The following is a 24,352-nucleotide window of genomic DNA, read 5'->3' as shown; positions in this document are numbered from 1 at the left end:
CTACGCAGTGGTTGACTACCGGGCCGAGAAAGCGACTTTGATAAATGAAGGGCTTAGACATTGTACTTGATGAACTTCAGTTTCTTACTCATTCTTTTGGAAGAGAACTGAACGATGGATAAAGATTGAATATGTTTTGACCTGATCAAAGAACGCCAAGATTTTTCTCCACACTCATGCCGATTGCTTTTCAGAGGGCCTGAAGAACAAACCATTGATCTGATACCTGGAAGCACGCCACCGAATCGGCCACCTTACCATGTGAGCCGAGTACAGAATGAAAAGATTATGAACCCAATGAAAGACCTCTTGGAAAAGGGTCTTGTCCAGCCTAGTACTTCACCGTATTGCTCTCCAGTGTTGTTGGTTTTGAAGAAAGACGGATCTTGGAGAATGTGCATCGATTATAGCACTCTCAACGAAATCACCATCAAGAACAGATTTCCGATTCCTAGGATCGATGATATACTCGACAGGTTACAGGGATCCTCGTGCTTTAGCAGGATTGACTTGAAGAGTGGATATCCTCAGATCCGAATTGCACCGGGAGACGTCTACAAGACAGCTTTTCGGACGACTTTTGGGTTATTTGCGTTTTTGGTGATGCCTTTTGGCTTAACCAATGCTCTTGAGACATTTAACCGGATGATGGACAGGATTTTTCGAGAGTACAGGCTATTTGTTGGCACTTTCTTTGACGACATCATTGTTTTCTCCAAGAATGAGGCAGAACACAGAAATCATCTGCTTCAAGTCTTTCAGGCATTACGAAATCACATATTAGTGATTAATCCAAAGAAAAGTGAATTTTTCCTACCAGAGATACACTTTTTGGGACACATTGTGTCAGCAGCAGGAGTGCAAATGGACCCGGCCAAGATAGAGTTTATCTGTGATTGGCCCGATTTGAGGAATGTCCATGAAGTTAGAAGCTTCTTGGGACTGTGTTCGTACTACAAGCGGTTCATACGAAAGTTTGCAGAGGTTGCTTCCCCTTTGCATACCTTGACACAGAAAGGAGTACCTTCTCGTGGGGACCCACAGAGGTGACTGCCTTTCAGACACTGAAAGAGAAATTGACTACGGGACCTATTTTGACTTTGTCGGACTTGCAGAAGTCATTTGAAGTATATTGTGATGCTTGTGGTTGTAGTCTGGGTGCGGTCTTGATGCAAGAAGGCCATGTCATAGCTTACGAGAGCCGTTTGTTCTCTAGGCCGGAGATGACAGCACAGATTTATGAGAAAGAGCTTTTGGTGGTTATCCATGCTCTTACTCAGTGGCGGCATTACCTACTCGGAGCGGATTTCACTGTCTTTACAGACCATCAGAGTTGGCGCTACTTCTTGTCACAGAAGCAGCTTTCGGAAAAGCAGATGCGGTGGGCGAACATCTTGTCACAGTTTCACTTCCAGATTGTCCATGTGCAGGGACAGAAGAATGTGGTGGCAGATGCTTTGTCTCGAAAACCGTTGGTTTTGGCTGTTTCCGCGATACATCATAGGAGCTTCGAGGATATGGTCGATCAGTATGCCACGGATACAGATTTTGCAGATATTTTCACACGGATATGGGATGGGGAGACAGTAGCTGGATACTCCCTTCGGGAAGGCTACTTGATGAAAAAGACTATGTTGTGCGTTACACAACCGTTGAGGGATAAGGTAATGACTGAATGCCACTGTCCACCTTTTACGGGTCACCGCGGCATTGCTACCACCATGAAAGGGGTAGAGAGATACTTCTTTGGGCCAAGACTCAAAAAGGATGTGGAAGAGTTTGTGCGCAGTTGCTTGGTATGCCAGAAGGTCAAGTTTGACAGGCATAAGGCACAGGGATTGTTACAGCCTTTACCCATACCCACCCACCCCTGGGAAAGTATTGCAATGGATTTCATTTTTGATCTCCCGAGAACACAGAATGATCACGATGATTTTCCGATTACACGGCACGTCTGAGACGATTGTCTCTGACAGAGACCCCAGATTTATGAGTTTGTTTTGGAAGGCAATTTGGGAGAACATTGTCACGTAGTTGCAATTCTCGTTATCGTTCCACTTGCAGACTGACGGGCAATTTGAGATTGCCAATTCAGTGATTTTAGATTTATTGAAGTCTTGTATCTCGGATCAGAAGACTCAATGGGAAAAGAACCTATCTTTGGTGGAATTTGCCTACAGTAACACGATACACTCTTTGACGGGGAAGACGCCATGTGAGATTGTTGAAAGTGCTGCGAAGGTTCCATCCTTCCTGAGCACGAAAGATTAGATATTGGAAGCGGATGAATATTTGCGAGATTTGGATACGGCTTTTGCCAAGGTTCGCGAGACTTTGCAGAAGTCTCAAGAACGACAGAAAAAGGCAGCGGATCGCCATCGTCGCAACTTGAAACTGAAGGAGGATGATTGGGTGCTCTTACTTTTGAGAAGGCACGCCTAAGAAAGAAAAAGGGAAAGGAGAGGCTTTTTCCAAAGCTTAGTATGTGATACTACGGACCTTTCTAGATTACTGAAAAGATAAATGATGTCTCCTTCCAATTGAAACTGCCAGATACTTGGAGGATTCACAATGCATTGCATGTGAGTCTCTTGAACCTTGTTAAGGGTGATGTGCCTGATGATGGGGAGCTTGATGAGCAACCCGCAGTGGAATTAAACGAGGAGATCCTTGTTCCTGAACAGATTTTGGCACATAATGATACGAAGAAAGGTAAAGTCCGAAGGCGATTCTTGGTTTAGTTCAAGAACTTTCCTGCATTTGATGCGAAGTGGATGGAGGAGGAGGACCTAGCAGATACTCCTCGGATTGTGAAACTTTACCTCGATGTTTTGGTTTAGCATAGTCTACTCCAAACGGAACCAAGAAACTCAGCTTGGCCGAAGATCTGGTGCAGTGGGATGCACAAGAGGGGAGTTACTCCGCTCCTTTGTCAACAGATGCCTCGATTTTGATACTAAAGTCACTGATGTCTCTTTGAGCTTGAGGGATACTGAGAGCTGACAGTATTCTGCTGGATGACTTTATGAAATGGAATTCCTGATTATGATACTGATTTGTTCTTTACTTCTTGTGAGTGCAGGAACTGATAGACGAAATGACTGCAGCATTTTGGTCTGATTGATCTCGAATAGACATGGTTGCAATAGGGGTTAGTCAATCGGACATCAATGAGGTCTCGATTGGACCTAGATGTGATTGCTAGCTACATTGCCGATAAATCATGGTCTAAGATCCGAATGAATGTTGAATGTCATGTGATGTCTGGTGATGTCTTGTGATGTCGTGTGATGTGACTGTCGATTTTGTACATGTGCTAGATGTGTGTTCCTAGTACGTAGGTACTAACAGTCAGTGTCTGCTAAGACGGTTTATGGCTTTTGTCGGTTTTGCAGCGTTATCGCGGTCGATTACAATGCTTTCAAGAGGGGGGTATGTCACAAAGTGATGATGTGGCGGACAACAGAAACCCTAATTTCTGCCAGAAACCCTAAAATTCCTGCAAATCCTAATTTCTGCCAGAAACCCTAATTTTCGGAAATCGCGGAGGCTTTTTTTTTTTGGAAAAATGATGAGCAACGCGAATTTTGCTTTTTTTTTTTTTAATAAAAAAAGAGAAAAGACTCTCTAAGAGAGAGAGAGAGAATTGATGCTTTTTATTTTAAAAGCTTTTGGAGCTCTGCTTTTGGGCATCCCTTGTAACCTTTGAATTAGTGGTGAGGGTCTCACTTCTCAGAGCATCTGGACGCAGAGTCTGAGAGTGAAACCCTAACCGCTCTCTTGTACTTTGATGATTGATTAATACAAAAAGAAATACCGAAAGGGGCGCCAGTCTTTGGGGCCAAGGCACGGAACTCCGCCGGGCCAGTGCAAATCTATTGTGTTCTGTGAATTGTTTTGAAGTGGTTATTTGGTGCTGTCGCGGTTGATTCTTGACTTGGAGTGTCCAAGTCTGTTACATCAACAAGCTCTTTTCGCGGTGTAGGTTGCCTTTTTTGCTGTGGCACTGGTGGCGCTTGCAAGAACTCCATAAACCTTGGGTTCTGCACCAGTCGTGAAAACACATTTACCGCGGCAACTGACTGAGTCCTGAACGCATCATCCTCAAGTTGCCCAGTCATAAAGCCTTGTACTGGAGGAGCATTCTCATTAGGAAAGGTGCAGACAGGGGTGGCTATGAACTCTCGCCAACCTCAAACGCCATAGGAATTTCCTGCCTCTCCTGCGGAGAGGAACTCTCTTCCATAATGCCTTTGTCGGCCTTAGTATAATCCCGCGTTCCTGTACTTTGTGTCTTTACCCAAAACAACCGAGGCTCACTTCTTGAGGAAAAGTGATTTATGTCCTGGCAACGGAACCATGGAACCGGCCCGTAGGGCGGTAGACTTTGGCTTTGACCCGAAATTCTTTACTTTAGACACACACAAAGAGCACTTTGGAAAGGTAACCTACGACGGTAATTAACACTTAAGCACACACATGGCTCAGAAGCTATAATGCCCAAAACCAATTCCGTGCTGGGACTCACTTCCACTGACATAAACCCTTCGATTTTTGCCCAAAAACAGTAAATTCAGCACGCTGTCTGGTTTTTGCCTTGTTTTCAGCCCTAAACAGTTTGTGAACTGTCCTCTAACATTGGGGCACCGTTCCCAATGGTTGTGGCATTCGTATGGCTGAAAGACAATCCAAATTCAGCGCACAACCAGCGCTGAAAACGCATATTACCACACAGCTGTTGCTAACTGTTGCTTTTGGAGCAACAGTTAGCTACTCCTGTTCCTGCTCAGAGAGGCTCTTGCCTCAACAAAAACGCATATTACCACACAGCTGTACATGAGTCAAATGAAGAGCCCTCTTGTGGGGCATCACATTACTGCACGTAGGGGGGAGAGAGAGAGCAGTGTAGGGTGTGCAGGACATGACTTCTTGCACTACACTGTACATGAGAGGGAAAGCTTGTAGTCAATAGCTCTTAACTTGTGACAAGCTTGCAAGTGAGGCTCTCACAGCTAGAAATCGAGCGTCCCTTCTTGCTGCAAAAGGAAAGTGCACCACAATGTGCCACTTGGCACATTTATAAGCAATTTCCCGCTTAGAAATCTCCCGACTGGTTGCCCACCAGGTTGACTTTGCAGTAGAGTTCTAAAATGTTCCCCTTTTGGTCCAAAATAGCAGTTTCCTAAATTTTAGGGGATGCTTCCGTTGGACTCCCATTGGTCATTTGACCATCTATCCCCACTGGGACTGCATCCAAAAATGCAATTGTGGCCCAATTGTCAGGTACTTTCCCTCGGTGACCCCACCTTGGCACTATGCCTTTATTGAGTTCACTTCCTAGTATCCACCAACTTGCTAAGCGCGACAGGGGGACCTACATGATCTTGAACTGAGCCTAGACATCCTCTTACTATACGAGTTCGAGTGCCGAACTACTTCCCGTCTGTGGGTGAAACTACCGTTCACATTGACCATACAATGTCCGACCATTTGCAACTTCAAAAAGAGGGTCTCAAAAATTAAACAAAAATTATTGGAAAGAAACCAACAACTAAGGTTAGCAGTTGCCACATCCTCGTGACATAGTTAACAATTGCCACGTCCTCGTGGCATCTAGCCTTGATCCAGTGCAACCGCCTTTGCCACCGGCGTTGCCACCATCTTCCCCACCACCACGGCCACTAGGGTACAATGGTTGGAGCCCGTATGGATATATATTCTTATCAGCCGTACTCGGGGTATGCTCCTAAACAGTGGAAGGATTTCAAAGATGGCGGCACGGCATAAATTTTTTATAACTTTTCTTGGGTGAAAGATCAAAAGAAAGCATTGCAGTTCCTACAACAATTTGACAACATCTATGCTTTGGGGAATTATACAAAAGAATCCAATTTTTTTGGAGTAGCGGTATTTCTTAAAGATAATGCTATGCAGTGGTGAAGCTCAATCGCGATACGACCGCATGCTTCAAGGACATGGAAAGCTTTCAAGACAATTTTTGCACGCAGTTATATGACCTCTCTTTGAAGTCTAGATCTTGCCAGAATGGGGCAACTTGAAAATGCTTGTTCCTGAGACCATGAAAGGTTTCTCGACGTCTACTTGGCGGTGTTTTTCTTTAAGTTCATTCTCTTGGAGGACCAGTGCCATTGGACTACCATCACCATTATAGGAGTATTGTCTGTCCTAACAAGTCTACCATGCAAGAACTTATGGACCATGCAACGGTCGAATATAAGCTTATGAAAGGAAAGCTAGAGTTTACCACAGAACAAACTCTTGCAAAAACTAGAATCCTCGATCACAACGAACCACTCTAGATTCTCGTGAAAGTCAACCTCAATGGCCTCGTTTGATGCCTCAACAATGAGATACTTTATAACAAGAAGGCCGATGCTTTGGATGCTTTCAATCAGGGCATAACTATTTTGGTTGTCCCCTTTCAATTGATAGACCAGCGAAGCCGTCGCTCGCGTCGACAGTCAATAGAACCCCAGGACCACCTCGAGCCAAACAAGCTAAACCTGCCATTGGCCTTGTACGTGACATTCATGGCATAAACCTTGAAAGTACAAATGAATTGTGTCAAGCATATGGCAAAGTCAACGGCTTGAAAGCCCTGATTTTCTTCGACCCAAGAACTATCGAGAATTTCATTGGACCAGAATTCTTGAAGCAGATGGACTTTGATTTTGATGCACAAGGTGGAGAACTTGAAGCCAAGGAAACCGAGCTAGCCACGGGGCAAACTCAGAAGGTAGTACTACTCATTGGTGCTCTTCTAGTGACTATCCAAGGATATCATGGAAAAGCCGAATTCCACGTCATGAAGTTGGGCAACTGCGATGTTCTCTTGGGCATGCCTTGGCATGACAAGAATGAGGCGACACTCCAGGTTTAAAATCGTACGATCACCTTGATGCAAAAGGACAAGCCAATCGTCCTCAAAGGTTGGCTGTTTGAACAAAAACCCGAATGATTTTTTTAGTCGATTTGTATTTTGATACTTTTGAACTTTGTTTGAGGAATTATTGTTTGAAACTTGTTTGACATATATTGTATCTGTTTTAAACTTGTCTTGGTGCGGATTTGAGAGTAGTTTGACTCTCGTTTTAATATTGGTTTCTGTGATTGGTGATTTACTCTCGGGAGGAGTATTGATGAGAATTGACCCTTGTGGTTATTTGCGAGGGGAGTATTGAATGTTTGAAAAAGTGCTGTTTTTTTACTCATGGCCCGGACCTAGATGGTTACTTACGGGGAGAGTACTAAGCAGTGTGAGTATTGGTTACTCTCAGCACCTCCAAGGGACGCAGGCTACGGTCTAGGGGAGCGTTTGTAAAAGGCCTCTATATCTCATGGCCCGGATTGGGATGAAAACAGAATCTGTTAGGCCAATAAATAGTGCCAAGAATTGTGATGTCACATTGAAGTTTAAAGTTTGCAATTGAAGTATCGATGAATCGTGAAAAAAGAATCATGATATCTTTGAGGGTTTTTGAGATTTGAATCACTTCAATCAATTAACATGCTATAAACTCATCCCGTATTTGGCTGGCATTGCGCTGAAAGGGAAGTGCATTGTCTTGTTCCGGGCTCTTGAAATAACTGGAGCAAACATCTACTTCTCTTTGAGTCACATTTGGGGTTCTGATTGCAGATGGAGAAAACTATCAATGTATGGCATGCTCATGCTTCAATGTCGATTTTCTAGCAGTTTTGTTCTCGCTAGCAGTTTCTTGCAGTTTTCACTTCCTGTTTTCTATTCTTTCTTTGAAGAATAGGGAAGTGCCATTGTGCACGCGTGCACCACTTGTTTGAATGTCTTTTATGGTCATGGACGATTGTGTGTTTAAAAAAATATTTTCTCGAACCCAATACGACCTGCTGAAATCATAAAACACAGTTTTTTTCTGTTCTTGCACTTCCATTTCTTTTGGGCTGTAAGTTGTTGTGCTAGGTTCATGGACAATTGATGTGCTTAAAGAAATAAATCCTTTAGCCCATTCATAAAACACAGTTTTTTCTGTTTTCGTTCTTCCATTTCTTTTGGGTTGTCATTTGAAATTGTTGATTATTTTTTCTCAGTGACTATGTCAATATATCCTTCCGTGTCTGCCTCATGGAGAAAGAAAGACAAAAAGCTCTATTAATGAACTCTAAAGGCGGCCTCGGCCTATGAGACAGAACATTGTACATGTGTGCCTCTGGGTATTCAGAAAAAGGAAAAAAGTGCTGAAAAGAAACCTGCTACAAAGTGCATAAAATTTACGGACATGGGAGTGTGTACCTGTGTATGAGGGATGAGGTGGCAAGAGCTAACTCTAATGGATGCGGGACTTTATGCATAGGGGAGTACAACCATGGAATGTACTAGCTAGCTCCATTGGATACCAAACTGGGTGTGTAGTATGGCATGCATAGGGTGGATGGGGAGGAAAAGTTCCTGTCGCATAGCAGCAGGATCTGAGAAGGCCCGCTCTATCTCTCTCTGTCTGATCTGCTCAGCCACACTGAAATTTTGAGCTGGTCAGCAACAGTACATGGTCACAGGCACCAGCCTCAAGTATTGATGACCAGGCCCTTGGTTCTCAGTGTTCTGTCAGAAACTCCTGTAGAGGATATGGGATGGTGTGAGCCCTGTGTATTAGTATAGTAAATTCAATACAGAATATCTGCCTATTCTATAAAAGTATTTGCAATCTCAGCAATGTATGCTCCCATTAATATAGGAAATATGAATAAAAAGTCTGGCTTGGCAGTCACACGTGTAACATCTATCATGAAACGTTTTTGGCACAGCAAGGTTTGCATGGCCACACATTTCTTTTATCACTTGAATGAGGTGGAGAGCTCACCTGCACTACATTGAAAGGTATAAGTTGAGTCTTCCTTCTTCGAGAGTGGTCTTTACTGCACTACGAAAGAGCCAAAATTGAAGCTTTGTTCATATGCTGCAGCATGCTTTCTAATTCCTGCGCAACTTTTAGTCCTGCAAATGACAAGTTGTCAGTAGTGTTAAATATTCACGTCTCAGAATTCTGGGGATTTTTATTTTGTCTCTAGCCTTACAGGAAGCTTATACCCGTGGCTATATTGTTCTGATCTCCCAGTTGTCTGATCAACTATGATGAATTATTTCCATGCAGGATATCTTTCATGAGGTCGGCTCAGCTTTCGAGGGGTTGACTGAGACCTCTAATTCTTCGTTTTCAAGGAGGACAACTATTTTAGAGATAATGGCAAATCTCAGAATTTGTGTGGTGATGTTGGATGTGGGCTGTGACGATCTTATCACGGAAATGTTTCGAACCTTCTTTTCAGTAGTAAGGTGCAGCATCCGTAGGCCATCTTTGTTTCGTCAGGTCATTTTGCACTTTCTTCGAATGCCTGTCTTGCTTACGGTGTTTGATAGTATTGTACGCTCCATCGCATATTGACTAAGCTGTTGAATTTAAAGAGAGGGTGTCTATTGTTGGAAGTCTGTTGGTAAATTTGTCTTACATGTCAGTACTGTTTCTAGACTTGCTTGCTATTCTAGAGACTGGATGTCTACATTGCTTCAATTCGATGTTTCCATCACATCATGACTAAGCTGTTGAATTTTATAAGAGAAATCTATCGTTCGATGTTTGTTGGTCAATCTGTCTTACATGTCAGTACTGTTTCTAGGCTTGCTTGCTATTATTGAGACTAGATGTCTACATTGCTTCAATGTAATGTTTCTTATTTATTGTTCAATCTACCATTTGAGGCTTCTGGCATTTTTATTTCAGAATGACAAGGTTTAAGTATCTCATGATTTTAAGACCGTACATACTGCTTGCCAATAGTTTATTTGGAATATATAACCTATGAGCCCAAAGCAAAGTCAAGGGATTACCCAAGGGGCTGATGAACAGGCTCAACTCCAGATGGGCACTCACCTGGACCCCATTAGCAAGAATTATTTTGATTCAACTTGCTGTCATTGTTTTTTTTTTGTGCAGTTCATTTGATATATGTATTTTTAAGATAAATTGTACTTAGTTAAAATAAAATTTCTTTTGTAAGGTAAATATGTATCTGTTGATTGTGGTTATTGGTCTTTCCATGACCTTCTCATAATTTGTAACTTTCTGTCTTTCTGACCTTATAAAAGTTATATATTCGAATAAGGAATATATCCCTTTGGAAAATTTGCAATAATTTCAACTCAATTTGATTCTCATGGCTTCATATTTCTGGAGTTGCAGTGATAAGCATCCTCCATCAGCGATTGCCGCGATGCAGTCGATTATGGCAGCGATACTCGAAGAAAGTGAAAAAATTCCTGTGCCAATTCTGGATATGATACTGAACAACTTGCTGAAGCACAAGAAGGCTGGTCTCGTTTCTTTTACTTGAGTCATTTTATAGTAAAGTTCTCTGGTTTGTTTTAATTGCTCTGATGTTTGACCCAGATAAAGCAATGTATGTGCAAAGAAAGTATTTGTTTGTTAACTTGCAATGTGGTGCTTTGAACTGCAAGATCTTACTTAATTTGTTAGGCAGGCACTCTCTATGTACAATGGTTGACTAAGGTGGATTTTGGTTTTTTCTTAAATGGCAGCGTTGCTTTGAGAAACCCTGGCCCACGAGGCTAACGACAAAGCTTCAATTATGACTGTATAGGCTGAGCAAAACCCTTCAAGAAATGCCAAGGAAATACAGGTTCTAAGGAACCTAGGCTTGTTAATGCTGTTCACGTATGCTGTCTTGTATACATGAGACAGGAAAATGATGTCAGGAGGCACGTCCTGCTTAGCAACTAACTTCTTTCCAAAGTTGAGATAGTCTGTGTCCTGCATAGTAACTTCTGCCCTTCTTGCATCCTGCTGGTCTTGAGGTACTAAGTGTCTCTTGGTTTGTGAATGGCAGGCTTGATCCAGTTGCTAGTACTTGCTACTGATATAGGGGAAAGTTGTGCTATGTGAGAAGTTATATGCATTTGGCTGATAACAAATGCCGAAATGTCTTGTCATCCTCATGTCCTCTGTTGAATGGCATAACATAACTAGATGGGGGAGCAAAACCTTCCTATAAATAGTCTTTATATCGGTGTGCTGGTATGCTACTTGCTAGAGTCTCCCGTGCCACTCACTATTACTGCCACCCACCTCCTGCAAGAATTGCAAAGATTGTAGACAGGTGTGGAATAATCATGTATGCATGATGTGGGAACACCTATATGTGTAGTATGGTTCAAAATTGGAGAGATTTTAGACAAATGCGGAATAAGCATGTATGCATAATGAGGAAACCCCTATACACATAGTGTGGATCTTTCTCTCTCTCTCTCTCTCTCTCTCTCTCTCTCTCTCTCTCCTCGCCCCTCGCCCTGCAGCACCTGCCCCTCCCTCGCCCTGCACCACCCGCCCCTCGCTCCTCGCCCTGCACCGCCTCGCCCCCCGCTCGCCACCCGCCCCTCACCCCTCGTCCCTCATCCCTAGCCCTCGCCCCTCGCCCCTCGTCCCACATCCCTCGCCCTCGCCCCTCGTCCCTCGTCCATTACCCTTTCTCCTCGCCCCTTGCCCATTACCCTTTCTCCTCGCCCCTCGTCCCCGTTACCCCTCGCCCCTCGCCCATTACCCTTACCCTTTCTCCTCGCCCTAGTTTTATCTCCTTTTATCTCCTAGCCCCTCGCCCTTGAACCTTGAACCTACCCTCGCCCTCTTCCCATCGCCCTCGCCCTTGGCCTTCACCTTGACTAAAACACAAATTAATTAATTAATTTGTTTGCTCGGATTTAATTAATTTAATTTTTGCTTTGCTTCAATTCTCCCTGCGGAAAGCACTGCCCACCGAAAAGCAAAAAGAAAAATCACAAAATCAAAAAGGCCTATTCTGCTACTATAGGTGCTAGAACAGGAGCAGACCCAGGGCTGTTTTGGTTGTGTGGGACAGCTTGGACAGGTTCGGATTTGTGGTGTATGCAGGACAACGTTAGACAGGACATTGGGCGCAAGGCCCCTCGATTTTGGCTTTTGTCTTTAAGGGTGACGCCCGCAGTGGGCTGTGGTTGTATCTTTACCCGCCGTGGAATGCTTGATGCGGATGGATGCTTGATGCGAGCTAGTGCATCCGGCTCTACTGATAGACAAACATCCCGCTGCGGAAGCCACACAGAGCTAGCTCCAAGCTTTGCAAAGAGTCTATAAGAGCTCATGCACTCCTGCAAGTATCCGTCCAATACCTGCAAACCTCCCCTATGCTCTATGCCGAGATCAGTCATCGAACAACTAATCAACCCTGTTGCAAATGCTCCCACTACAGCTGCTATATCGGGCCTCGAGATCAGCATCTCGTACATGAGGACACCGAACGTTGATGCAACCCTGGCAACCTCTGCCACCTCCAACTCAGAACTCAACTCATGGCAATCCTGTCCCCTATCATAGGGACCATGGCACTCTGACTCCGAGCTCTGGAGTGACTCCTCGTGCCCACCACATATCACATGTGTACCAAGAGTATCCATTTGTCCTGAATCTGCATCAAGCTCTGGCATAAGCATATCAAGAAATGACTCGTGACATGAAACATAGCATCTGCGTCTAGCAACCACTGCGAAGGGAGTGCACTATCCACATGTATAGAATCTCGTGCATAGCTCGAGGTAAAAGTGACATCCCCGTCACTAGTATACTCCGACACTACATCTACCTCAACTGTCAAAGCAACTGAGTCCATGGCATCACTACATACATCTCTGAGACTGCCATGTCTCCTACGATGTCGCATACGACGAAAACAGCGCCGTCTAACGGTGTCCAGAATGACCACAATACCAACATGTCACCTGTCGGCGTACTCGTGAATGTACATGTCTCACACGAGTCCGTGATGACTCAGATCTATCATACATATCATGTAATCTGCGCCAAAGTGCTCTTGAAGTAGTCTCATACATAACGAGAGCATATACAGATTCCGCAAGGTGCAAAGAGAGTGTAGATAGTGCCATCTCCTCTAGCTCCTGCCACTGATCGTCAGACATGCTTGAAGGTCTACTTGTATCACCACTCAATGGTCGATGCAACCCTCGCTGTGTCAATGCATCAAGCATACACTCTCTCCATCCTGCAAAGTCTGACCCATCAAACATGCACATGTCGGAGAGATCATAATCTGAGCGATCACCTGTCTCTGCCATGAGCACAATGTAGCAAACTAGAAAGCAAAACCACCTCACCAACAACACCTGGAAACTGTCTACAAATATGGCCAGAAACACAATGTAAAACCTGTGAGAGACACTCCAAAATAGAGCTTCCGCAATGTCAATACAAGCCTCGCCTGCTCTAGTATCACACTGCAATCTGTGAGCTAATCACCAAGCCCACACTATGCGGTATCGATGCATACACATGCACAAATAGCAAAACCACCTCACCAACAACACCTGGAAACTGTCTACAAATATGGCCAGAAACACAATGTAAAACCTGTGAGACACACTCCAAAATAGAGCTCCCGCAATGTCAATACAAGCCTTGCCTGCTCTAGTATCACACTGCAATCTGTGAGCTAATCACCAAGCCCACACTATGCGGTATCGATGCATACACATGCACAAATCTCCCACTTGCAGAGAACAACGCACGCAAATGTTGAGTGCAACCCGCAATCTCTACCTAGATCGCATAAATGATACGCATAAAACTCCTGGGAAAATTTCGCCAGAGTTTCGACGCACAATGGCTATCAACACAAAATAACCATTGTCATGCAAGCTCAATACAATGAGCAATCAATGCGCATCAAACTACACTCAACATACATGCATAAGCTCTGCAAAACTATGGCAAACAATGCTCGAGATCACAAGACTCTCCCGCCCGACACTGTCTCAAGCAAAGAAAGATACACAACTTCTCACTCTTGCGAGAGTGGATACAAAAACACAAAACTGTGTCCAAATTGACAAAACCTGTCAAAGTGAGAGTAAACACTCGATCACAAACTATGGCGAGAATCTGGGAAAAATCCGACAGAATTTCCCCTGAAAACTGAGCAAAAAACTCAAGTACAATCTCTACCATAAACCATAACACTACTCAATGCCAATGAGTTAGAAATGCCAAAATGGCTCCACATTTTCACATACAATGGCAATCCGCAATCAACGTACATCAACGGAGTGACCGTGCATAAGCAAGCGCCAAAAGATTTGCAATCCGGAAATTTGATCAATGCGAAAACAATACTCTCAGGAGAGCTCACCAGCACTTGAAAGTGCTCGCCAAAATGCATGTATAATGGGCATCAACCATGCGCCATAACTATATGCAAACCATCCGCAAAGACCATGAATCCAAGCAGAAAATCACTGCCAAGTATCCTGTGAAAACCAGTGAAAGAAGCTCCACTTGTGTGCTCCAAAAAACTGCGTCTCTCAAGAGACCGCCTCGGTGGTGTGTAAACGCCTCCGTACTTCGTTGCCCAAGTCTACCAAAAAACCCTCAAACCACAAGCTTAACACAAGCTGCAATTGCATCTTCAGCTCAGAATTTATGCACTCAATTTCAAGCATCTCCCATGCTTCCAAAAGTGCATCAAACTCGCACACAATGCGACAACAGAAAATATGGAATTTCTGTATACAGTCAGTCTGAGCTGAATATCAGCAAAACGGTAAGGAATTTGCAAAAATTTTCTTCTGCAAAGTTGTAGACCACGTCGAACCGGATGGGGCATCACGGACAGAATTCTCAGATCTGCATTCTACAAGGAGAAAAACGAGTCTAAAAACAGTGCTGCTACGCACACAGTTTTTAGGGCAGCACCTTCACTTGCACACAGTCTTCCACACTCCTTTCTGAGCTTCCACAAGAGCATACATCACTCTCAACTGAGCTCACAAGCTCCCATTGCATTCTCACAAAGCTTTCAAGCTTTCTTAATCTCTCTACCGTTGAGAGCGAGCGAGCTATCGCCTCGAAGCTCTCAAAGCCGTCGTGCTCTCCGCGGCCACCATAGCTCTGGGGATCGGGGAGCACCACAGACGGAGAGAGAGAGAGAGAAGGAGACACACACACGATGTGGGTGGGGAGACTCAAAGAGTGGTAGCTCCCCCTATACAATATACTCACTATAAGTATAGGGTAACAGTGGGCGGGCGCCCATGACCTAGGCGAACGGTCAAGGCACATAGGCCTTAACCCCAACAAAAGGCAAGGAGATAACGTCCACATCCACACATGCTATCATTAATCAGACACTAGAGGAGGAGCAAAGAAGACGTGCGCGCTTTTCATGTGAGAATTTGTGGTCTTAAAGACAAAGGCAATGTGGACGAAGAGGTAAAAGAACTCATGGCCTTGATGGGGGTTCATGAGCCGACGCACACAAGAGCCTGGAGAGTGGGCAACATAAAGAAAAATGGAAGCAGTGGGGAAACCTCAAAAGAAAGGGCACTCATCCTCCGTTTTCCCTCCATGGAAGCGAAGAAGTCCTTCTTGAAGAAAAGGCCAACTCTTAAAGAGACGGGCATTTTTCTCGAGGATGATCGCTCATATGCAGGAAGTGATGCTGGAGATTAGAGCGGCAAGGGGGAAAGGCAAGATTGCCTTTTACAGAGATGGAAGAGTAGTAATACTGGAGCGACGCTCCACATGAGGGTGTGAGACTTATGGGACCACACTCAAAGTGGCGGCGTGGAACTGTAATGGATCCATGCGTCTTGATGTGGGTGCTTTTGAGGATAGCTTTACTGGAAGAGACATCATCTTTTACTCTGAGACACACCAGGACCATGGGCAATCCATGCCTCCCATCAGTGGATACAAATGGGAAACAGCTTACAGACAGGAGACACGCTCAGAGCACAGAGGAAGGGGCTCGGGGGGAGTGGCAGTGTTATTTAGAGAGGATTTGTAGCCATTGATACATATAGCCCGCAGGGATGAGCAGGCTAGGTACATGTGGGTGAGATTGAAAGCAGAGACAGGCATGTATCTCTACATTGCTATTTGCTACTTTCCCCCGAGTACGTCGATCTATGCATCACCCAGAGGACAGTCCCCCTTCTCTATTTTGGATGATGACATATGGGAGTTCTCTAGAGATGGTGACAGTATCATTCTCGGGGACTTCAATGCTAGGACTGCTCATCACCAGACAATGTTTTATGATACTTCAGAGGAGATACTGAGAGAGCTAGATGTTGTAGAGACGGGCGTGTCCAGACTATCACACGATGTGGAATATACTGAATATGAACGACACCTGATAGACATGGGCACCACACATGGATTGGCCATCTTGAATGGCATATGGAGGTTTCCTGCTTCGGGAGGCTTCACATGCTTCCCACACAGACATGGAGCCAACACAGTGGACTATGTCATGGCACAATCGAGCCTCATCTCTAGTATCCAGGACCTCACAGTTGGACCTAGACCTGTTGGTGTGGCAGTGGATCATGCTCTTATATCGCTGACCATTTCTTTTCAGTTTAGTGTAGCACACAGGCTACGGGCAACAGCCTCTACTCGCTACACCTTCGCGCGGGAGACGGACTCTGTATACATAGATGGGATCTACATACGCCTGTGCATAGAGGAGCCAGGGCGACCTCTGGAGGAGCTTACTACTATACTGACACAGACACTACATGATGCAACAGCAAAGGCATACCCACACACCCAGCCTGAGCAGAGACGCCGTTCAGGGAGCATGCCCCAGAATAGTTGGTATGATGAGGAATGCCGGGACACTAGAGCTAGACTTCAGAGGGAGGTGCTTTTGGGGAACATCACTCATAGGAAGTCACAGATTGACTTCCGACGCCTAGTGCGGCAGAAGAAGAGGGCATTTTTGGCTCGCCTAGAGCAGGATCTATACCAGCTATTCTTGAGTCAGGACTCACGTGAGGCGTGGAGGCTCTTTCATGAGCACTCCCCCCCCCCCCCCCCCCCCTTGCCATCACTTCTACAGAGGCCTGGGGCCAGTATGCATCATCTTTGTACACGGTTCCTGAGCAGCCCCCCCTTCCCGACCCCCTCGATCCATGCCCACACACATGTGGTTTTTTCACCACTGAGATGGTGAGGAAGGCCATTGACAGGATGAAGACTGGGAAAGCATATGATCATGATGGCCTGGTGGCTGAGCATTTCATGCATGCTAGAGATTTACTAGCAGAGCTTGTAGCAGTTATGTTTAACCGTGCCATGTGTGAGGGCTTGCCTGATACCTGGAGCCTATCTACTATTGTACCTATCTTCAAGTCGGGAGACCCTATGGAGCCTGGGAACTATCACACTATCATGATTGGACACACATTGGCACGGTTGTACGCATGTATTCTTGAGCAACAGCTGAGTAGATGGGCAGAGAGAGAGGGGATGCGCGCAGCTGGGCAGGCAGGTTTCAAGAGGGGTTTTTCTACTCTTGATCATATCTTGACACTCTTAGCCATCATTGAGGAGAGCAGATCGCGTGGGAGACGGATCTATTGCAGCTTTGTGGATTTCTGTAAAGCATTTGACACAGTGCCCAGAGCGAGATTGATGCGCAGTTTACAGTAGATGAGAGTGCCCACAGAGCTCATTTGGGGGGTCATGGCATTATACAAGCCAGTAGTGGGGCTCGTACGCACCCCAGAGGGTCTATCCACACCGGTTTACTCCACTATTGGGGTGAAGCAGGGCTGTTCGCTCTCTCCTACTCTATTTGGTATGTATGTAGATGAGGTTTTTGACTACATTGAGAGAGATGGTGATAGAGGTGCACAGCTAGCGGGGACATGGATTCCACTATTGTTATATGCTGATGATATTGTTTTGATTTCTGACTCTCCGGAGGGGATGCAACGTCAACTGGATGCTTTGCATAGGTTTGCCCAAGAAAGTGGTTTGTCCGTCAACCTTGGTAAAACGAAGGTCATGGTTTTTAATACCACCCCACAGTGGATCAGGAGGTCATCGCCCGCCTTCACATATGGACAGGAGAAGGTAGAGTATACAGGCCCAGATCCTTGAAAGATCCCTGGTTACCTCAATGATTTTCCCAGTTGCAAGCGGCGTTGAGGGGGACCAAGAAGTCATGATCCTACGATACGTAAAAATCCCAGAGGTAGAAAGGAGGGCTCGGCAACGGGATCCTAAGCGGCTCGTGAAGATCTTGCCCATCCATTTTTCAGCCTCCTTCTGCATGGGATTTCATTAACCGGGCATAAAAGTAGGTAGAGGTAGATAACTAATGGTTGATAGAACAGAGGGGGAGCCACTGGCTCAATGCTTGATCCCCCTGTCGTATTTAGAGTTTGAGTTGATCAGCGACCTTTTGAACTGCGGGTGCCACCTGTTTTTCCAGAAGGGTAAACAGCGTCTCCCGGCGGAAAAGGAACGGAGGGTGATCAGAGAGGATTTGGTAGGAGAGTGTGCGGTAAGGGCACCACATCCTAGAGGGTCTATAGGACTGGATGTGGATTCGCTCCCTCATGGAATTGGCCTTATAGATGTGGACGATTCCTTTGTTGCGCGCGCTATTAGAGACCACCTTGGGAATGGCGATTCCTTTATACAGGAAAGGACTCGCTCGGGCGGCCTCCATCTTTGGGGACGGGGGATTCCCCTCTGGGAGAAACCTATGAAGGGCGGTTTGTGTTTAGCAATCTTGCTGGATTAGGCGTGTTCCCGCGTTCTCTCTGGCCCGCCCAGGAGGGCTGCATAGTTGAGGTTAGAACGCCTATTCTTAGGGGGACCCGATGGAACACTCTTTACGCGCAGGTAATGGGTAACCAGGCTATGCAAAAGGAGACCCTCATCTTTCAAGCTCGCTATCTTTGCGATCCCCCCTTTGAGAAGGAAAAGGAGCTCGACCTCTTGAGAATCCTTGAAAAACGAGCGGATGAGCAGGTAGGCGAATATGGAGGAGATATGGATGAGTTGGACCTCGAATTGGACGCCCACATAGGGGCGTTACTGGCCGATCGGTTTAAGGATACCTGGGCCTACCTGCTTCCGGACGAGCAATGGTATGAGGATCAGAGATGCGTGGGTTTGTTTTTTCTAGAGCTACGCAGACATAGAGAGAGCTTGATGAGAGGAAAGACTAGCCAATCTCAGACAGATTACAGACTTCTTTAGAGCTGCCATCCATTGGACACCCGGAGGAGTTACTACCACAGCAGAGCTCGTCGCTTTACACCAGAGGCATACTTATCGACTGAGCGACTGAGCTGGGGAGATCCAGACGCCCACGACTGCGGAGGACTACACAACATCGACAGAGGCTGCAGCAGAGGATCCGGGTCACTTTGGCTCGACATGCATGACGCCCGGTCAGACTACTGACCATGGAGGAGATTGATGAGATCCGCCAGCGACCGATGCTGGATCTCCTGCGATCTAGCTATCCCAACTAGTTGTTTTAGCGGCTTAGTCCTCACTCAGAAGTCTAGGATTCCCTAGTATTTTATTTTGTTATTTTGTCATTTTGTAATTTTGTCATCTTGTTACTCTGACTTTGTATCAGATCCACCACATTGTAACTTTTTGGTCTCATAGGTCACTCTGGCCTTTTGAAGACGTTAATGTAACATTTCATTTCATTTCATTTCTCTCTCTCTCTCTCTCTCTCTCTCTCTCTCTCTCTCTCTCTCTCATGGGAGACGGATCTATTGTAGCTTTGTGGATTTCTGCAAAGCGATTGACATAGTACCCAGAGCTAGATTGATGCGCAGATTACAGGAAATGGAAGTAGTACCCACAGAGCTCATTTGGGGGATCATGGCATTGTACAGATCAGTAGTAGGGCACGTACGCACCCCTGAGGGACTTTCTACACCGGTTCACTCCACTATTGGGGTGAAGCAGGGCTGCCCGCTCTCTCCTACTCTTTTCTGTATGTATGTGGATGAGGTTTCTGACTACATTGAGACACAATTGGCAGGGACATGGATTCCACTTTTGTTATATGCCAATGATATAGTGTTGATCTCCGAATCCCCAGAGGGAATGCAACGTCAATTGGATGCTTTGCATAGGTTTTGCCCACGAAAGTGGTGTGTCTGTCAACCTTGGTAAAACCAAGGTTCTGGTGTTTAATACCACCCCACAATGGATCAGGAGGTCAGCACCTACATTCACATACGACCAGGAGATTGTGGAGTACACAGATGCTTACACTTACCTTGGAGTGGTTTTTAGCGGACCTGCATTCTCACTCAGAAGAGCAGCAGAGACGAGATTGACCAGAGCCCATGCAACATTGGGTAGATTGGAGATGTTGTGTTCGTAGGTTCAGTTTCAGGAACCCCGGACGAAGCTCTGGCTCTTGGACACTTTGGTGGCTTCAGCATTGCTCTATGGAGCTGAGATATGGGGACCTTCATTAGATCACCACGGGAGGCCGGGTCGCATAGATGGATGGGGGAACATGGAGAAACCTCTCGTCTCTATGATCTCGCGGCTCATTAGAGCCAAAGCATCAGTACCACAGGCCATTATCCGAGCAGAGCTAGGGGCCCCCCCACTAGTAGTTGAGGCGCTGACCAGATCAGTCTCCTTCATAAACCGCACATGGGAACTTCCTAGAGACAGATATGCTCGCATTGCACTTGAGTCCTCTCGACAGTTAGCCATGCAAGGAGATACAACATGCTGGTATGGGGAGATGTCATCATGGTTTTAGGCACATGGGTTCAGCATAGACAGGTTGCCACCATTCCAATACTCATTGGATGCACCGTCTCACACTCTTACTAGACAGAGATCACCAAGCTCATCCGCCAAGACCTGACCCAGCTAGACACTAGGAGGACATGGATACAGCCAGCATAGGAATTGGGCACGAAGATGGCTTTCTACAGAGACCACCTTCTCCAGCTTACGGAGGATGGTTTTGTGACGAGACCCAGATACATGGCCACCCACTTGTCTCATGGGATACGTTGTGCTATTGGCCAGTTACGCACATCTTCTCACCAGCTGCGGATTGAGATTGGGAGATACAGTGGAGTACCAGTAGAGGCCAGGACATGCCCCTTGCCAGCACATGATCCTTGTGTGACATGGAGCCTGAGACAGAGTTGCATTATACATGCCACTGCCCCGTCTACTACGAGATACGACGCATCACTCCTGGCAGCGCACTGTGCATAAGAGGGAAAGTAAGCACTCCATAGCTCTTAACCTGTGACAAAATCTGAAAATGAGGCTCTCTCCTCTTCAAATTCAGCGCCACTTCTTGTTGCATAAGGCAAGTGCACCAGAAGGTGCCACTTGGCACTTTTACAAGCATTTTCCCGTTTCGGGGTTGCCGCCTAAAAATATCCCAACCGGTTGCCCAGTTGACTTCACGGCAGAGTAAGAAAATGTTCCCTTTGTCATTCCAGAGGTAATGACGCCAACACATTTTCAGGTCCCAAAATAGCAGTTCCCTAAATTTTAGGAGATGCTGCCATTGTATCTTTCTAGGTCATCCGACCCTCTTTGTACACTGCGGCCACATCCAGAACTGAAATGTAGCCTCTGTAGCAAAGGATTCCACTTTGGCTAGTCAATGACCCCACTTGGCTAACCATAGTCCTTGTCCAACCTTAGTGCTCTCTTGCCCTCAGGCCTGGACTCCCTCTGGACAGTTCCACACTAGCTATGCAATGCAGGGCAGTTAGATTTCCCGAGGGGTGTTTCCAAAAAGTGAAAGTAAATAGATAATAAGAAAGAAATCAACAAAAAGGATAGATAGTAGTCACACGCTGGTGACATACGAGGCCGCTTCCATTGCTTGTTCAGAGAGGGTTTTGGACCACTCTAAAGAGTCATGGGATATGAGGATCAGAGATGCCTGGGTTTGTTCTTGCTCAAGCTGCACAGACACAGACACAGCCTAATGAGTGGCAAGGCTAGCCAGTCTCAAAGACGGATCACAGACTTATTCAGAACAGACACGGGATAGTCGCAAGAGCCACTCCCACAGCAGAGCTCCCCCTCGTCTCACACCAGAGGCACACTGATCGACCGAGCGATTGAACTGGGGAAATCCAGGCGCCCATGACTACGGAGGACTACACAACATCGACGGAGGCTACTGTGAGTGCGCGGATGCGGTGTGTGTGCGGAGAGTGAGAAGGAGAGAGAGAGGGACAAAGAGCAGGACACAGGATGTGGGTGTAGCTCCCAAATCTCACTGTATGAGCACCATGTGAGAATGTGAGTGAGAGCTCCTTATTCTTTGTATGTATAAAGAATAAGGAGATAAATGTGGGCAGTCGGACACTGGCCGGCGGACACGGGCAAAGCACGGTGAGGCACACCGCCTTTACCTAACATTCTCCCACTAAAGGCTGTGTGCCGATAAGTGGCGAGAAGACTAGCCTACAACTAGTATATACAAGAGGTGAGAGAAGACGACTCTCAACCTATGCCCACTGGCTCACTCCAAACATGCTCTAGTGTAGATGCAACATGCATACCACTAGGGCTAGAGCTATGATGACACTCATGATGCAGGTATCGAGTGACGACCTGCATGGCTCCACAATGCACAATGCCATTGTCAGTCATCGCACGACTGACAACTTCCACTGCAAATGTACCAACCGCATAAGCAAGATCAGGTCTCGAGACCAAAAGGTCAGACATGAGAGACCCGAAAGCCGACGAAACATGCACTATGTGTGCTAACCTATCCCTATCAGCAACCTTAGTGCTATATGCATCCTCATCAGGAACCACCTGACTATGCATCACCATGTCAACATCATCTGGCAAAGGCATGTCCATTGAGAATGATTGCAAAACTGAAAAATCAGCACCACTGCAATCACACACAGCTGTCTGAAGGACACTGTCGCCCTCAAACGTATCAGACGCATCATAGAACAATGCATCGATCTTTGGCTCAACTGATGTCACCTCAACTGATGACTGACAAAGCTGTGCATTCCCAGAGATACCACTGTCTGTGTGAACGTCACCACAAGAAAAATGCACAACCTGCTCTCCATGCAGCGAGTGTGACATAAAAACGCGTTTCGGCCCCCCGAAACGGCGAAACGGTCGAAATGTTTCGGCGAAACGGCCGAAACGAGTCAACTTTTTTTTTTTGGCCCCCTTTTGACTAGTTGACCTTAAACTACCCATTTGGAGATTTTTAAAGCCAGGCCGCTTCACAAAATCGATACCTTATTTACTCGTGACTCAAGTCTCACATCCAAATTTTGATATTTCACATGTTTTGACAGGTAAATTTATATGTATATTCAATGTATAATTATAGGTACATACATGTAAAACGAAACATGTGTTTCGCTTTCTTTGAGCCCCGAAACGGAACGTTTCAGAAACCTCAAAACCCCAAAACGCACGAAACCCCGAAACGTTTCATGTCACACTGCATGCAGCACATCTGCAAAAGAGACATGCCTCGTCTCTCGCTCCAAACATGGCTGCAAATACACAGAGACAACACCACCTCGTGTGTCAAAAATATGCAAAGGGTATACCAGACCACTCCTAGCACCTCTGGCTATCACTAGTGATCCCCTATGCATTTGAAATGACCGCTCTCCAAGCAGTACACAATGTCCACTACTCTGCAACTGACGTACTGAAATGAGACTCTGGCTGAGTCTTGGTACATGACGTATATCTCGTAGCGTAAGCAATGCACTGCTAGGTAAAGACATGCATACATCTCCAACACCCTCTTATGTCATATGCTAAACCATCAACAAACTGCACACAACCAAGTCTCCCACTAGAGAAAGAGCAAAACAAATCACGACGTGGCGTCACGTGAAAAACTGCATGCTCGTCTAGTAGAAAACGTGTAGACAATGTGCTATCCCAAGACACAAAGTAGTTCGAAGGCAAGCTAGATTCAAAAGTGACATGTCCGTCACATGCACACACTCTAGCATGTGTCCTCCTAGTAGCACCATGCATCTGCCTCTTTCGTTGCCTCATACGCCTGAAGCAACGACGCCTAATATGCCCATCATGGCCGCCATGCCAACATGTCAGTCGCGATCGTGAACAAGAACCGCCTCTAACCTGAAGTGTCTCCATGCCAAAACTATGGCAAACAATGCTCGAGATCACAAGACTCTCCCACCCAAGAGCAAACCACTGTCTCAAGCAAAGAAAGATACACAACTCCTCACTCTTGCGAGAGTGGATACAAAAACACAAAGCTGTGTCTAAACACTCGATCACAAACTATGGCGAGAATTTGGGAAAAATCCGGCAGAGTTTCCCCTAAAAACTGAGCAAAAACTCAAGTACAATCTCTACCATAAACCATAACACTACTCAATGCCAATGAGTAGAAGTGCCAAAAAGGCTTCACATTTTCACAAATAATGGCAATCTGCACTCAA

The 24,352-nt window shown here is 45.9% G+C and overlaps 1 protein-coding gene across 7 annotated transcripts in view; it reads left to right on the top strand.

The window, feature by feature from the left end:
• LOC147460250 (sister chromatid cohesion protein PDS5 homolog A-like) overlaps window positions 1-24,352 on the top strand; it is a 189,986-nt gene that overhangs the window by 40,989 nt on the left and 124,645 nt on the right. For 6 of the 7 annotated variants that reach the window (XR_015187952.1, XM_086511335.1, XM_086511336.1 and 3 more), the window contains exons 4-5: window positions 9,150-9,331; window positions 10,236-10,362. Coding sequence is in view for 5 of the 7 variants with exons in the window: in XM_086511335.1 (XP_086367461.1) it covers window positions 9,150-9,331; window positions 10,236-10,362 (309 nt within the window). In the remaining 2 variants the exon portion in view is untranslated. Of the gene's footprint in view, window positions 1-9,149; window positions 9,332-10,235; window positions 10,367-24,352 lie in introns of those variants that run through there. The other variant, XM_086511338.1, reaches the window with a different exon arrangement.

Source organism: Adiantum capillus-veneris, chromosome 4, assembly GCF_014529385.1.
Source record: "Adiantum capillus-veneris isolate H3 chromosome 4, ASM1452938v2, whole genome shotgun sequence".
Taxonomy (NCBI): Eukaryota; Viridiplantae; Streptophyta; class Polypodiopsida; order Polypodiales; family Pteridaceae; genus Adiantum; species Adiantum capillus-veneris.
This window is presented reverse-complemented; position numbering and strand designations above follow the sequence as displayed.